At 31.0% G+C, this 13,246-nt stretch overlaps 1 protein-coding gene across 1 annotated transcript; it reads left to right on the top strand.

Moving 5' to 3' along the window:
* Positions 1-4,836: 4,836 nt before the first annotated feature.
* On the top strand, positions 4,837-7,148 carry LOC144560643 (uncharacterized). The gene is made up of 2 exons (XM_078309881.1): positions 4,837-4,996; positions 6,247-7,148. Exons 1-2 carry the CDS (start codon positions 4,994-4,996, stop codon positions 6,967-6,969), a joined length of 726 nt encoding a protein of 241 aa, XP_078166007.1. The 5' UTR covers positions 4,837-4,993; the 3' UTR covers positions 6,970-7,148.
* The last annotated feature ends 6,098 nt before the right edge of the window (positions 7,149-13,246 follow it).

Genomic DNA, 13,246 nt, shown 5'->3' with positions numbered 1-13,246 from the left:
GCCACCAAATTCCAACCATAACCTTTCTCCAATTAGCCAAGTTCTCAGCTCTTTAAGTTATTCAATATTGGACATTTTGGAATAACTTTGCCGAGTAATTCCTACAAAAAAGAAAAGAATAAATTTTCTTTCAGGAAGGAACAAGATTTCCAATTCAAAAAACCATATTGTCCCTTGAATTTTCTTTTTGAAAAACCAATATTTCGGCTTGAAGGTGAAACAGACAACAATACTCAAATTAATTTACTAAGAGGTGTAACCTAAAATCCTAAAATCCATAGACCCACCAAGCAAATATGCAGTACCATGTAATCGAAAATAAACCTACTCAAACAAGCTGCAACAACTATTTCAACATCTGATGTGATGCACTCAAAATTAAACATACCAGGATATGGCGAGAAATTATGTTGAGCCTTAGACTTGTAACATTTGGAAGGCCGCGAAGAAGATTCAGTTTATTCAGTTCAGGATCACCAAATGCAATTGCAAAATCAATGTCTGCTGTGACCAGAGATGATGCATTATTCAATGAAATTGATGTTGCATAGCTTGGAAAGTAACATTTCCTTATAATCAATTTCTTTAGCACATTGGAGTTAATATTTTTAAATATCAACCAGCACTGTGTTAGGACCAATTAATTCTTCGAGGACAGGACAACCCAATAAAAGCATACTAATCATATCATCATTCATGTGCTTATTACCAATATCCAGTTTTTGAAGAGAAGGGAGGTTTATAGAGTTAGGTTGGTTTTTCCATAAAATATGGTTACCAGACAATGTCATCTCCTTCACTGCCCCACAACTGAAAAGTGAATCGGGCAAGTTGAAGGAGTACATGTGTGTACGCGTGCAAATATGGATTACGTGAGGCATGCAAGCAATTGCATGATAAATGCATTCTTCAACAATGCAGAAATTTAATCTTGTGGTTAAGTTAAACCCAAAAAGATTGCAGCCAAGATCCAAAGTAGCCATAGAAGTCCAAAGATTTCTCCATCTTTTGGATAATACTCACGTGCATACAGCCTCATTGATTTTCAGCAAGGAGAGTATTCGTGTTATGAGTTTGTCGGGTAAATCACTTATTCTGTTGATGGCAACATCGTTACCATCCATATTTCACGATTCCTGAGTTAAAATACAAGAAAACAACAAATGGGCCACAAGTTATCTCAAATGTAGAACACAAAACATGACCAATATTGATATATATACCACCAAATTCCCCACAGATCAGAATGCCAAATTATAATCAGCATTGCATGAGTCAATTAACATCTGAATTTCTAAGTTTATTGCGACTTATATAAGAGCATCTACATCCCTAAAACTCAAAAGGATTTCTAAATAACTGTTAACTACTTTTTAGAAATTATGGTCTTTAAAGTTTCTAACTCTCACATCCCTGAAACTCATTTTAGAGTTTCTATTAAGCCACGTCAGCAACAAATTAAAAAGGAAAAACAATTTGAGCCAATCATTTGGCCAACATAGAATTTATAAACAGTTTCTTAATAAGAAACTTTCCTGCATAGTTTCTAAATAAGAAACTCTCCCACATCCCTGAAACTGGATTAGAAACTGCCACGTCAAATTAGAAACTCTAATAGTTTCAGGGATGTAGATGCTCTAAGGTTGCATCCGTCGGTCATACAGAGGAAATTATCAAATTACCAAATGTTGTTAATCATAATAATCATGCATCTTTCGATAGAAACATTAAATTTTGACAAGAATAAAAATGCATCAATAAAAAATATTACACTAAACTCACTCACAAAACACAACCATATTTCTAGAAATTCACTTCAAATAAAACATAAATCACAGAAACTTGGGGGGCCATCGACAAAATTAGAATTATACAATTTAATCAACCTTTTACAAAACTGTGACAAACGCACCACAGAATATCTCAAGGGTCTAAAACTGCGTTTAATCAATAAAACACCGAAAAGTTGACGATTTTCCTTTAGTCTGGATCCGCTTCACAACATTTTGTCTCAATATGCCACAACAATAGAAGAAAAGAGAGAGAGAAAGAGAAAAGGGTACCATGCCTATTTATCGACCAATTCAGCGAAAACTGGAGAGTTTGAGGGCAAGATGAAATCGGTCGCTTGATATCTCGAGTCCGTATAAAACAAATTCTGAGTTTGATTTAAACCGGAAAGAATCACCGACGGATTTTTAAGAGTAATTTTCCTTATTTGACCCTAAGTTTGAGGAGGTATATTAAAGAAATTACTGTTGAAATGTTGAAATTTTTAGAAGGGGTCTTATTTTGAGGGTTAAATTTATAATATTTAGCGCTCATGATATTTTTTTTATATCAATTTTGTCTATAATAAGATTAGTGGAAAATTAATTCGTCATTGGGTAAAACAATAAAGAATAGTAAATATTTCAATTTTTCTATTAAATGAGATACTTATCTTTATGTTGAGTTTATTCGTTATCTTTACAATGAAGAAATATTAAAAATATTAACGGTATTTGTTTCAAAGATTTTAAAACGATAAATTTCAAAGATGCTAATGCAAAAAATTTACTCTAATCAATAAATTAATTTTAAATCGAGTGTTTTTGTTTGCAACACTAATAAAGTTGAAATATAATTTCAACGAGAATTAACTAACTTTTTGTTAGCAACAAAAATATTTTTTTTAAGTAACAAATTTGTTTAGTTAACTTGTAGCGTGTTGTGATGCAGATTAGTTAACTTTATTTTATTATTTGAACTATATTTTTATTCATATTCTATTCATTAGATATCTGGTTGTATGTGTATTTGTTTAGATATCTGGTTTAATTTAGAAACTTCGGAGACCTTAATTTCTAAAAGGTAGTTAACAATTATTTAAAAATCTCTTTAAATTGGTGGGATGTAGATGCTCTTGTTTAAAACTTAGACGTCAGAATAAAACCATTAGATATAATGTGTATCATCTTCTCTATATGCATAAAAAAAACATCATGTCATTTCAATAATGTTTGATTAGTATCAAAAGCTCACAAAAATACACCGTTGTGGATAAATTATAAATATCGATTTTTTAACTTATTGATTAATATAAAATCAAAACCAAAAAATTATAATTTTTTATGTTCACATAGTAAAAATAATGTAAATCACAATAACGATTTTATTTTGACATAAAACTTTCGAAATTTTTATTATTAAAAAATTTAAAATAAAGACATAATAAAAACACATAAAATGAAGACATTTGAACTCTCCTCATTTAGAAATTATAAATTAATTAATTGTAGTTGTCATTATTGATGTAGTTGTATGTTGATCTCAATAGGAGAAATTATAAATTAATTAATTTTTGTTGTCACTATTGATGTAGTTGTATGTGGATATCAATCTATATATATATATGTGAGTCACACGGTTTAGTATGCATGTGGTGAGGCAACAAAGATAACTAAGGTGTGGTCAGAATTATTGTGGGACCAATAGCTGAAAATTAAAGCTTTGCATGAGTCACACGGGTAGTTAATTATACGATAGCTACCTTGCCCACCCCCCCCCCCCCCCCCCCCCCCCCCCCCAAATAATTTTATTTGGTTATATTTATATATTATATTTCGTAAGATTTGGATGTAAATTAATTGATACCTTAATTGTCAATAGCTTTTAAATATAGACTAGACAATTGTGTGTTTAAGTCGTTCGATGAATTGTCAAATTTATTACATTTAATTGAGGTAAATTTTTTTCTTGGGATAATATAAATAGGATAATTTAAATTTGAAATGTTAGATTCCAAACTTGACTAGTTAATAGTATTGATCCATCACCTCATCTACTATGTCGATTAATTGTTTGGTCACAAACAAGGTGCTATTACTTGATTATTTCAATGAGATATATGTATATACTTGGTGGAACTTGTATATTTTCAGCAATACATGTAACAATCAACAAATATTGTGAATAATTAGTATTTAGTTTTGATACATTAAATGTATTTTATAATTCACATTGTGTGGTGAGATAAATTCTTATATAGAAGTTAATTTCCATAATGAATAAGATTAATAAAAAAAAAGAAGAGAATTGAATACAAAATTCATATATTTAATAGATTCACCAAATTTTCAGAAGGTGTGCTTGATCAAGTGAACGCTAGCTTTAACTTTATAGCTGCTAGGAAGCTACATGTTAAACAAAGATTAAATAATTTTTTTATAATAAAACTAATTGATTGATATATTATAGGGCTAGGCTACTATGACATTGGTGTTATTTGAAACTAAATAACACCAACTTTTAAACCCTTAGATCTGCTTTAAGATTCGTACAAAATAAAGTGCTTGAACAGTAAAAGCGGATAGTACGAATCTTAAAGCAGATCTAAGGGTTTAAAAGTTGGTGTTATTTAGTTTCAAATAACACCAATGTCATAGTAGCCTAACTCTATATTATATATCACAAAATAGGTGTACACAAAAATTCAATTATTGTAATTTTGATATGCATCCGAAGCTAACAAAATGGACAAACTTGTAATTTTATATACACATGTAATTTAGATTATTTAAAATATATGTAAAGGTTTGTAGCTCTTAATTTAAACATGAATAAATGAAAAATTCGCACAATTAATTATGATACAATTGATCAGACTAAATTTTTGTTAATAATTTAAAAGAATAAATACCACATTTGTAGTGACCTCAAAAATAACAAGTGAATGTCAACACAACATCAGTAACAAGTGGAGATCTCACAGGACAGCTCAACCACTCAGATATGGTCATTAAAATTGCACGTGTTTTTGATGTTTGCAGATTGTTAAGTTTCCAATGGACAAATCTGAAAAGTAGCTAGCAACAGCTCTAGTGTCAGTGTGTGTGTGTGTGTATATATATATATATACTCATCAAGGAATCTAGCCTACACACACCAAAGCAATCAACAAACTCAGCGATAATACTTCCATCCTCACTATTGTGCTCTAATTTTCTCAGAAATGGTACTCTATTAGCTCTATCTTTTTATATACATCGATCAAAATGTTGGTTTTCTATGTTGGTTCATCTGAAATTAAGATACAGGCAATTAGATCATCATTAAATCATATATTGGTTTTCTATGTTGGTTCACCTGAAATTAAGATACAGGAAATTAAGATACAGGCAATTATAGATACAGGCCAAATGTTGGTTTTCTATGTTGGTTCATCTGAATTTTCTTTTTCATATATATTATGTTTCTTTTTGATTTTCTAGTCTCTATTACTCACGAAATTTTTATTGTTACCATATTAAAAATAAAAAATAAACCAAAACACCCTCGTTTTGGGGCAATTCCATCAATACCTAGGCCGCAGAGTCAATCCGCGGCCCCAGGCTGCAGTTCGCATATTGAATCTGTGGCCCCAGCTTTAATTTTTCCTTTTCTTTTTTACTTGAAAATCATGCCCAAAGACTCAAATTTGAGCCGAATTGAACCCCTGTAATTCGCGTTGACTGAGATATATCAAAGTTTGTGCCTTTCTTATTAATTAATAATTTTTTCCTGTAAAAGAAATAAAAAAATAATTGTGGGGCCACAGATTCAATCTGTGGACCCCTGTCTTGGTCCACGGATCAGCTGTGTGGTCTTCATTAAATGGGTCCACGGATTGGCTCTGCCGCCTGGATAATTTTTGAATTCTAACTAAACGAGAGTGTTTTGGTTTATATATATATATTTTTTAATATGGTAATAATAAAAATTTCGGGTATTACTCTTCTTGGTTTTACATTTGTCCTCGTATATCTGGACTTCTAATTAATTCAGATCAATTTGTTGGTCTGAGCATGTTTTAATTGGTTGATGAGTGAAGTATCATCTGGTTCTCATTTTTTATAGTTTAGATTAGATGCACAATGCACACTGGGGATTGATACCAGTGGTTTGGTACCAATTCCCTTATGATTTTGATTTCAATATGAATAAATTGGATCACCATAAGAAAAGAATATATTACATACACGAAAACAATGGTCTTGCAATATGTTTCAAGGGGAACTGTTTTGCATGTTCGTGTTATATTAAGTTTCTTTTTTCTTGAAAAGGAACGACACATTTTTTTGTTAATTTTTGATAAAATTGTTTATTAAAATTAATTGCTTTAATTACTTTAATTAAATGGATATACTTCAGTAATTTGGATATAAATCCTAATCATATTGTAACTGATCTACTATATATATATTGTTGATGCTTTTGGTGAGGTAGGCTGGTAACATGATGGGCGGCCCAGGTGGCGGTTGGAATGCTGGCAGGCCTGGTACACAAGGGGACAATGGTTGGAATGATGGTAGGCCTGGTACATGGACACAAGGTGACAATGGTTGGAATGCTGGTAGGCCTGGTGCACAAGGGGACAGTGGTTGGAATACTGGTAGGCCTGGTGCACAAGGGGACAGTGGTTGGAATGCTGGTAGGCCTGGTACATGGACACAAGGTGACAGTGGTTGGAATGATGGTAGGCCTGGTGCACAAGGTAACAGTGGTTGGAATGATGGTAGGCCTGGTGCACAAGGTGGTAGTGGTTGGAATGATGGTAGGCCTGGTGCACAAGGTGGTAGTGGTTGGAATGATGGTAGGCCTGGTACATATGGTGACAATGGTTGGAATGCTGGTAGGCCTGGTACACAAGGTGCTAGTGGTTGGGATTCTGGTAGGCCTGGTACATATGGTGACAATGGTTGGAATGCTAGTAGGCCTGGTACACAAGGTGCTAGTGGTTGGGATGCTGGTAGGCCTAATACCTGGACACAAGGAGACAGTGGATGGAATGCTGGTAGGCCGGGTATGCAAGGTGACAGTGGTTGGAATTCTGGTAGGCCCGGTAATCCAGGTAACAATGGTTGGAATGCTGATAGGACTGGTACCTGGACACAAGGTACTTACAGTGATACCTGGTATGTGGATCGCCCAGTTAATTCTAGGCCATAACAATATGACATTTCAGGCAATTTAGATTGTATGTAATGGATCCTTGCCTATGAATGTAATTGCATGTATGTAATCCTCTGAAACATCTTGAATTGTCAGTTTATTTAAAGTTGGGTCAATTTTTTTTTTTTTGTGCTTATTCAGAATGCAGGGGGGAAATATTATTATTCTTTGAGATTTGTTGAGAAAGAATTTCATGAACTGTCGGATTTTCCACACATCAAATCAAAATTTGAGATATCCCAGGTGCTCAAATTCATGACGCAAGTCCGCAATAAAATGAAATTAAGTTTGTTGTATTTGTATGCATGTGTTGAGAACTAATTCATAATTATTTTTAGATGATCTCTGCATAAGTTCAGCTGATTTAGACGCAGTTGTTAGACGTATGAAATAGTTGGTATAATGGTCAGTTATTATTAGCATGTTTGTAGTTGACAGATTAGTGGGTAGTTTCCTTGTTCAACTGCAATATTTTATTTAAATAGAGATGCACACATGTAATTTGAAAAGAGATATTATAAAACAGAATTTGCACTGTTATTCCTCTCTCCCTCCTCTATCTTTTGCGTACTGGTACAAAGCAGCGCAGTATCGCAAACTGAATTTATCTCAACAGTTCATGCATAAAGTTATGGTGGCCACTCACAGCATCGGCTATGTAGGAATTCCAGGATCTGCAGCAGCTAATCAGCTATCAGACTCCAGTACCGGACAGGAAAAATAATGTTATTTGGAAATGGGAGGACACAGGCACTTTGAAGGTGCACCAATCATAAAAGTCTTTGGATGGCTAATGCTCCTTAACAAGAGATTAGCAATCAATAATTCACTCAAACGTGGGTGGCAAATGGCTACCAGTTGCATATTATGTCAGAGGGTATCTGAGTCGGTAAAACACATATTCAATGAATGTACCTTCTGTAAGGTGCTGACGTGCTGTATGTAGATGTGGCACACAAGACCAGTACACTGGTACACATGGTACTGGTACCGATTGAGGGCATAATCAGCCTGCAAAACACAGAAAAAGAGCTGAGCATCTTGCTTATATCACAGTTTTTTTTTTTGAAAGAAGTGAAAACATCCACCGATTTCCATTAAAATGAAAACTCCAGTGTTTATCGGTACCAACAAGCTAGTACCAGATACAAAGTTTTCACCTACTAGTATTGATCAATATCACTATAAACTCAAATGACAGACACCAAAAACTAATACATCTAACCAAAAATCAAAACAGAACATCACATATGTAAAGAAAACAACGGTAACTTTCTATAGTTATATCACAGTTTATGTTATGGTAAATGAAGTTCTGCAACAACTCAGATACAACTACTGTACTTCATGAATACAGGCCTCCATAGGACCAGACTTTTCTTTGTTTTTATTTCCTATGCTCTTTGATTTGTTTTGTTTACCTTTTCTTTTTTTACTGTGTTTTATTTTAATTTAGCTAGTAAGTTACTGGACGTCCTAATAAGGTCAATTAAAATATTAAATCCCATCGTTGTTGCCATTATTTGAGTTTGACAGTAAGTTATGTGGATATCAATCTAATAACCCGCACGGTTTGGTATCTGGTGAAGCACAAGGTGTGTGGTCAGAATTTTTGTGGCCAATAGCTGAAAAGCTTGTGAGTCACACGTTTTGGCTACACGATAGCTACGTCCAGAGGCTTATTATCCCCCAATAATTTGATTTGGTTATAATAGGAGGGATCCACTAAACATTAAGTATTTTATAAAAGAGAGGGTTCAAATGCCTTCATTTTTTATGCCTCCATCATGCCTCCATTTTTAAAAACTTTAATAACTCAAAATTTAAATCTTAAAATTCAAAATAAAACCGTTAAATGTGATCTACATCATTTTATATATGCACGTGTAAAAAATTATGGCTTTCCAGCTTTGTTTTGGTTATCATCTTGAGCTTGTAAAAATGTATGCTAATGTGGATAATTTCTAGACATTGATTTTTTAACTTATTGATTCACATAAAAACAAAATCAAAATATGATATTTTTTTATGGGTAGATAGAGAAAATAACATAAATCACATCTAACGGTTTTATTTTGATGTTTAAGTTTTAAATTTTGAGTTATTTAAGTTTTTAAAAATGGAAGCATGATGGAGGCACAAAAAATGGAGACATTTGAACCCTCCTCTTTATAAAATTGTTGTTTTTAGACCATTGAATTTTTGTACCCATTTTAATAAATAGTAAAAAAAAATGTAAAATTTGATTTGCAAGCACATTTTAATATATCCATTATGTTGAACGGTTTGGATCGATTGTTTGGACTTTGAAAATGGTGTAAGTGGATCTCTCCTCTGATTATAAATAGATGTATAAATTTTGTAATATTTGGATGTAAATTAATTGATACCTTAATTAGCAATAGCTTTTAAATATAGATTAATAATTGAGTGTTTAAGTTGTTTGATGAATTGTAAAATTTATTACATTTAATTTAGTTATTTTTTTTGATAAAATATATATAGTATAATTCAAATTTGAAATTTTTTATTTTAAACTTAATTAGTTAACATTAATGTTGCCTATTAAAGCATGTTAAAGTTTTTTAGTTAACATTAATGTTGCCTATTAGAGCCTATTAAACTTTTTTAGTTAACATTAATGTTTTCTATTAAAGCCTGTTAAAGTTTTTTATTTTAATTAGTCAAATTTGAATTTTTTTTTATTTTAAACATTAATGTTGCCTATTAAAGTTTAGTTTCCTCTATATCTATCAACGTCTTGGTATCCCAAAAGAGATATGTTGGCCTTTATGTGATTGATTATTTAGGACAGATTAGAAATTTTTATTATTTAGTCCGCTGTTGTAAATAGCGGTATGTGCTCATCAAACGGACAGGGTACTGTCAGATGATTAATCGGAAATAATCGGTTATAATTAGAAATAATCGGCCATAATTGATTGTTTAATCAAAAAAATCCATAAAGTTTGATGAACACCAATGACTAATCAATCAATTAATCAGCATAAACGGACGGTTTTTACAACATTGATTTAGACCACTCTTTCCCTCTATTTAAGAACTAATGTGATTATATTGGGCTTAAGAGTTACCTATTAAAGCCTGCGGATGGCAAAAAATTAAAAAATATGCTATATGCCTTGAATTGGAGCCCAAAAATTGTCTATTTCTGAGATCAATGAAAATAGCCCATTTATGAAATAAACAAGGTACACCAATACACCTCAAACTTGGACAGCCCAAACTTTTTTTATTAACTTACGACTTCCTTATTTGATAAGCCCAGTCATAGCCGAAGAATAGTAAGATCAGGTCAATTGCAACTTTGGAGGAGAACTTTAGCTCTTTTTTTAAAAAAAATAGCGATTGGCAGAAGTCAATCTAGAGCAGCTGCCAACCTCTCTCCTCCACCTTTCACCCCTCCATTCCACCTTTCCCATCTAGAATTCAGACTTTATTTCTGACAATGATATCTTCTCTTTTTTTCGGCTCTACTTCTTCGAGCAGATAGGTGGGAGCCGAGCCGACCGGAGATGAAAAAACAGCATTGTTGGAGCTCAAAGCATTGAGTTATCATCTCGATTAAAGAATGATGGTGAGTAAATATAGTTATCAGAACACGACGTCTGTCAAAAGGACAGATCCGATCGGAGAGCGAGATGGGGATTAAGATATTAGGGTGATTATAAATGTATATAAGTAGAATTAGAAGAGTTGATCTAGTAATTTAGATGATGATTAAGGTGATGAGAGTAATTTTGAATAATTTAGAGGATTCTGTGAGAATAAAGAAAAAATTGAAATTAGAGTCACTTAATTTTTTGTAAATATTTTTTTTTTATCAATTGAATTGTTAGTAGAGATTAAAGATACTTACCTTAAAAAAAAATATATCCATAGCCCGTAGCCTATTTTGTATTGAGAGTACATGGAAAAACTACAACTAAAAATTCACATCACGCACATGTTATACCTTCTGTACAAATTTTAGAGACATTTGAGTAGCCAGTAAAGTCTGAATGAACTCTCAGTAAAATGAATAAAACCATGAGAACATTTTTTTTTTTGAGGAAACAAGAGGGGTCTAGCCCCACTTTATATTAACCATGTTCGGTTACAGTGTGGAGGTTCTCAGAATGAAAACCTGGTGATGTGTGTAAAATAAATGAACAAAAACATAATGAAAGCAGAAACCTAGAGGGTGGTACGTGTCCAGAGTTGTGGAGAAGAAAGAAAGAAAATAAAAATCTGCCTAGAGTGCCCTTGCTGCTATTTTCATAGCTTTATTTTTAGATCTAAATACTTATCATCCAGTGGAGTTGATATAGCAAATTCTTGTCCAGTGGAGTTGATATAGCAAATTTGGTTAACCAGTGCAAATTCTAACACAAGCACTAACAAATATTTTTTCTGTTCAATTTTAAACTTTATGAATATAGAGGAGGGATTAAGTTACAATAATTTTTGAGTTACAACAAGTTATAACAAGTATTTTCTACATTTTCAAAGTCTAAATCATCGATCCAAACCGTTAGATGTGATCTCTACAATAAAATGTGCTTGGAGACTAAATTTTATATTTTTTAGAATTTTTTTACTATTTATTAAGATGGGTACAAAAACTAGTCAAATTAAAACCATTAAATTTCGTACCCATTTTAATAAATAGTAAACAAATTCCAAAAAAAGTAAAATTTGGTCTCCAATCACATTTTATTGTAGAGATCACATCTAACGGTTTGGATCGACGATTTGGACTTTGAAAATATAGAAAATACTTGTTGTAACTTGTTGTAACTCAAAAATTGTTGTAACTTGATCCCATTCAAATGCATTATTTTTTTAATTAAGTAAAAAAGTGGGGGATTGGACCCTCCAATTTCTAATGTTGGATTTAAAATTTCAATATTTCCTTTTTTTTTAAATTATCAATATTGTCAAAAGAAATAATTTTCGTGTGATCCCTCTAATATAATGGCATGCATTAATTTCAAATTAAATCATAGGTACGTAATGAGTCAGTCACTATTAATTGCATGTAAAGGTTATTTTCCTCGTAACTTTTTAGATCAAATTAATAATCTGGCATGCACTAATTTCCCCTGTTATAAACCACTTTGAAAAGTCGGAAGAGAGAAATAAATTAAGTAGGAAATTAAAATTGACCTGTCAGACTATCACTTACAAGACTATATATCACTTGAAAAGCTGCCTTTTTTCCAAGTCAAGGTTTATCCAACTCCCCGAAATGAGGCAAGACCAAAATTATCTAGATCATGACTTCCATTATAAATTGATGTTAGATCTAACAATTATAAATTAAATTAAAAATTAAGAAATGTATCTTTGAATCTCTTAAATAATAAACTTGTGGTAGAGCAACTTATTCCTCACGCCAAACCCGTAAATAATGCTTTTATAATAACTAGATATTGCATACAAAATAAATACAATTTATTAGGTGCTTTCCTATGTATGTTTGCAGTCAACGCGCTTTCACGGATGTAACCAACAATGTTTTTTAATAATAAAAAATAAATAATAATAATAATAATAATAATAATAATAATAATAATAATAATAATAATAATAATAATAATAATAATAATAATAATAATAATAATAATAATAATAATAATAATAATAATAATAATAATAATAATAATAATAATAATAATAATAATAATAATAATAATAATAATAATAATAATAATAATAATAATAATAATAATAATAATAATAATAATAATAATAATAATAATAATAATAATAATAATAATAATAATAATAATAATAATAATAATAATAATAATAATAATAATAATAATAATAATAATAATAATAATAATAATAATAATAATAATAATAATAATAATAATAATAATAATAATAATAATAATAATAATAATAATAATAATAATAATAATAATAATAATAATAATAATACGAAAGCCGCTTTTTGTTGGAACTTATATTTTTGCTATTAGGCTAATAACCAAGTAAAGAATACTGTGAAGTGTGTATTAGTTCACGCAGAATTAGTTTACGACATATGAAAAATTATCAGGTGCTGTATAAAGATTTTATTTTCGGCAAATGAAAAGGTGTTGTGTAGGAAATCTTAAAATCAAAAGCTATTCTTTTAAAATCATCTTATAAATTATAATGTTATTACAATTCATCATTTTCTACTAAGTAAATATTAAAATTCATTTCAGTTGTGTAATTACTATTAAAATTCATTTCGATATTCAGAAGGAACCATGAGCGT

Source organism: Carex rostrata, chromosome 1 (genome assembly GCF_964058835.1).
Source record: "Carex rostrata chromosome 1, lpCarRost1.2, whole genome shotgun sequence".
Lineage (NCBI taxonomy): Eukaryota > Viridiplantae > Streptophyta > Magnoliopsida > Poales > Cyperaceae > Carex > Carex rostrata.
This window is presented reverse-complemented; position numbering and strand designations above follow the sequence as displayed.